The following is a 4,486-nucleotide window of genomic DNA, read 5'->3' as shown; positions in this document are numbered from 1 at the left end:
GGGGTTTCACTGTGTTAGCCAGGATGGTCTCGATCTCCTGACCTCGTGATCTGCCCATCTCGGCCTCCCAAAGTGCTGGGATTACAGGCTTGAGCCACCGCGCCCGGCCATAAAGAAAATATTTTTTGGCCAGGTGTTGTGGCTCACGCCTGTAACCCCAGCACTTTGGGAGGCCAAGGCGGGTGGATCACCTGAGGTTGGGAGTTCAAGACCAGCCTGACCAACATAGAGAAACCCCGCCTCTACTAAAAATACAAAATTAGCTGGGTGTGGTGGCGCATGCCTGTAATCCCAGCTACTCAGGAGGCTGAGACAGGAGAATCGTTTGAACCTGGGAGGCCAAGGTTGTGGTGAGCTGAGATCATGCCATTGCACTCTAACCTGGGCAACTAGAGTGAAACTCCATCTCAAAAAAAAAGAAAAATATTTTTAATGGTGTAGCTTAAGTGTACAGTGTTTATAGTCTAAGTAGTGTACAGTAATGTCCCAGGCCTTCACATTCACTCACCACTCACTGACTCACCCAGAGCAGCTTCCACTCCTGCAGGCTTCACTCATGATAGTGCCCTATACAAGTGTATCACTTCTTACCTTTATAGGTATTTTTACTCTACTTTTCTATGTTTAGATACACAAATATTAACCACTGTGTCACAACTGCCTACAGAATTCAGTAAAGTAACATGCTGTATAGGTTTGCAGCCCAGAAACAATAGGCTCTACCATACAGCCACACATAATGACAAAATCGCTGAATAATGCATTTCTCAGGGCATATCCCTGTTGTTGAGCATACATTACTGTATAATATGACCTTTTTGTATTTTTTAAAAATATCTTAACCTCTTTAACTCCTTTTTGAAATAACTTGAGATTTAATTAAATAAATACCTAGAAGATAGGGCCATTTTAAGGTCAAGTATAGGGAAATGGGCACAGAGACACCATGAAGTCCCAGTTCATTCTTGTTTCTTCTGGTTCCCACCTGCTTGACTGCCCTAAGGGTATGGTTCCCTGCTGGATTCCCCTTGTAGCCTGTAGTGAAGATTCCAGCCTGTTCCCAAACCTGTTCCCAAACCCCTGTCAACCTAATGCCCAATCTATTCTCTGTATATCTGGTCTTACCTCTTCTTGAGGTTCAGGTGCTGTGAGGTTGTTGTTTTCTGGTACCGCGGAGACTTGAAGCTGGTCTTGGCCCTACAAAGAGAAGAGTTCTGTCAGTTAAGAGGTGGCTCAACCTTTCCAGCCTCTCAGCGTAGAAGTGTCTTCTGTGCCTTATACTTTACAAGGGTCTCAGTATTTGTACTATTACAAAGGGCAAAATACAATGTTGTTTCACCAGAGCCTGAAGGCATCGGGAAAGGCTTTCATCCATCCTCTTTTACAGATGAAGGAACAAGAAACTAAGATTCAAAGGGTAAAAAGACTTGCTGGGACAGGAAACCAGGTCTTTGGATTCCAGTGCTGCTTCCACGATCAAACACCACGTAATCTGTGTGACATGGTGTGGATGTGTATCTACAAGGGAGTGCGAGGTCTTAAAATTACTACCTGCCATTTTTAGATGAACCCTCCTCAAGAACATACTGCAACTCTCACACTTAAGTGATCCTAATCCATGACATGCAGTTAGGAGAAGCAAGTGGTAAAATGATTTCTTTGGGAAAAATTTTAGGTTCTGAGATGGGAACCCAAGGTGTAGGAAGCCCGGTCTAGGCCATGTGCAGGGGTGCTGTAGTCCTAGCTCCTCGAGAGGCTGAGGCAGGAGGATCACTTTGGGCCAGGAGTATGAAGGTTGCAGTGCACTATGATTGCACCTGTGAATACCAACAGCACTCCAGCCTGGGCAACACAGTGAGATCATCTCTAAAAATATAAATTTAAAAAAAAGAAAGAAAGCCCTGACTAGAAACCGCTATGCTAGGGGAAGATCCTGTGAGGTTTAAAACAAGTTTTTAAAAGAAAGAAAGCCCTGACTAGAAACTGCTATGCTAGGGGAAGATCCTGTGAGGTTTAAAACAAGTTTTAAAAAAATGAAATTTAATTTACAAACTATAAAATCCATATTTTAAAACAGAACCAATTTCTTTTAATTTTTTTCTTTTCTTTTCTTTTTTTTGAGAAGGAGTCTGGCTCTGTCACCTAGGCTGGAGTGCAATGATATGATCTCAGTTCACTGCAACCTCTGCCTCCCAGGTTCAAGTGATTCTCCTGCCTCAATCTCCCAAGTAGCTGAGATTACAGGCTCCCACCACCATGCCTGACTTTTAGTAGAGATGAGGTTTCACTCTGTTGGCCAGGCTGGTCTCAACCTCCCGAACTCAAGTGATCCACCCCCTCAGCCTCCCAAAGTGTTGGGATTACAGGCGTGAGCCATGGCGCCTGGCCAACAGAACCATTTTCTAGCAGTGTGATAGTCACTTGAAATTCCATGATTTCTCCTTGAAGGACATTTTCTCTCTTCTTACTCCCTCCTCCCTTTTCAGGTCATGAATTAGCTCAAAGGTGATGTTATATCACCTCCCAGAAAGTTATCAAACGTTCCATCTCTCTGAGATGATTCAAATGGTAAGCAAGAACAGATTTTTTCCCAGTAATTTTTTTTCAAAAATGTCTGTTTTTTCCCAGTTATATTTATATTTACCCATTTTTACATGTGACATGTCCATAATTCTGCCTGAGAGAAAATATGATTTATAATGCATCTGCAAGGGAAGTGAGCATACATAGGCTTCAGAGGATTGATAACACGAATAGGCTAGGATCTAAGATGCTCTAGTTGCTTAATTCTATAGCAAAAATATTTCTCCTTAGCTGATGAACAAAGCAATCCCACCAGAGAACTGGAAATATTATAAATCTCAGATATAAGGAGAAAGACACAGGGGAAAGGAGAGTGTATCCTGTACCTCTTTTTCAGGGATGACAGTGTTACTAGCCTGTTTGTTAAAATGGTCAGAAAGAGTCTTGGCTCCTATAAACTCTTCCCTTTAAAAAGATTACTCAAAGAATGCAAGCTTGTTTTGTCATTCCCCAGAGGCAAACAAAAGGTCACTCTATTACTGTCTCCATCTAAAATCATATAATACATTATAAAACCAAACTGAAATCAATTCAACCACTGAGTTGCTCTTTTCAGTGCAGAAAAATGAGAAGTGGCTGTACTTACCTACTCAAAACCCTGCATTTATCTTGCGCTTATTCACTACCCACATGTCCTGCCTATCTCTCTCCATCGGCACAGTTGCCTCAGACTAAAACCCGACCAAGGAAAAGTTATTTTTATTATTAATTTAAAAAATCTTTTTTTGAGATGGGGTCTCACTCTGTTGCCCAGGCTGTAGTGCAGTGGCATGATCACGGCTCACTGTACCCTTGACCTCCCTGGGCTCAGGTGATCCCACCTCAGCTTCCCAAGTAGCTGAGGCCATAGGCATGTGACACTATGCCTGGCTAATTTTTGTATTTTTTGTAGAGATGGGTTTTTGCTATGTTGCCCAGGCTGATCTTAAACTCCTGGGGTCAAGTGATCCACCTGCCTCAGCCCCCCACAAAGTGCTAGGATTACAGCCACTTTGGGAGGTTGAGGCACTGCACCCAGATCTTTTTATTAAAATTTTTTTAAAGAGATGAGATCTCATTGTGTTGCCGAAGCTGGAGTGCAGTGGCTATTCACAGGTGTGATCATAGCATACTACAGTGTTGAACACCTGGGCTCAAGTGATCCTCCCGCCTCAGCCTCCTGAGTAGCTGGGATTACAGGTTTGCACTACTGAGCCTGACTTAAGGAAAAGTTTTTTTTTTTTTTGAGACGGAGTCTCGCTCTGCCGCCTAGGCTGGAGAGCATTGGCACGATCTCGGCTCACTGCAAGCTCCACCTCCCAGGTTCACGCCATTCTCCTGCCTCAGCCTCCCGAGTAGCTGGGACTACAGGCGCCTGCCACTACGCTCGGCTAATTTTTTTGTATTTTTAGTAGAGACGGGGTTTCACTGTGTTAGCCAGGATGGTCTCAATCTCCTGACCTCGTGATCCGCCCGCCTCGGCCTCCCAAAGTGCTGGGATTACAGGCGTGAGCCACCGCGCCCGGCCGGAAAAGTTTTCTTTTCTTTTTTTTTTTTTTTGAGACAGTTTGCTCTTGTTGCCCAGGCTGGAGTCCAATGGCGAGATCTCGGTTCACTGCAACCTCTGTCTCCCGGGTTCAAGCAATTCTCTTGCCTCAGCCTTCTCAGCTGGGATTTCAGGCGCATGTCACCATGCACGGCTAATTTTTTGTATTTTTAGTAGAGACGGGGTTTCACCATGTTGGCCAGGATCTCCTGACCTCATGATCCGCCCACCTCAGCCTCCCAAACTGTTGGGATTACAGGCGTGAGCCACTGCGCCCGGCCCTTAGCTCTTAACATCAAGGAAAGAGAACTAATTCTTTTTCTTTGTTTTTTTTGAGACGGAGTCTCGCTCTGTCGCCCAGGCTGGAGTGCAGTGGCC

The 4,486-nt window shown here is 44.4% G+C and overlaps 1 protein-coding gene across 4 annotated transcripts in view; it reads right to left on the bottom strand.

The window, feature by feature from the left end:
* The window catches only part of BIN2 (bridging integrator 2), a 42,702-nt gene that overhangs the window by 4,157 nt on the left and 34,059 nt on the right, over positions 1-4,486 (bottom strand). For all 4 annotated transcript variants that reach the window (XM_017861554.1, XM_017861551.1, XM_017861553.1 and 1 more), the window contains one exon: positions 1,126-1,197. In XM_017861554.1, the coding sequence (XP_017717043.1) occupies positions 1,126-1,197 (72 nt within the window). The remainder of the gene's footprint in view (positions 1-1,125; positions 1,198-4,486) is intronic.

The sequence above is a fragment of the Rhinopithecus bieti genome, unplaced genomic scaffold, assembly GCF_001698545.2.
Source record: "Rhinopithecus bieti isolate Rb0 unplaced genomic scaffold, ASM169854v2 scaffold_56806, whole genome shotgun sequence".
Lineage (NCBI taxonomy): Eukaryota > Metazoa > Chordata > Mammalia > Primates > Cercopithecidae > Rhinopithecus > Rhinopithecus bieti.
Note: the sequence above shows the minus strand (reverse complement) of the source record. Positions and strands in the feature narration are given on the sequence as shown.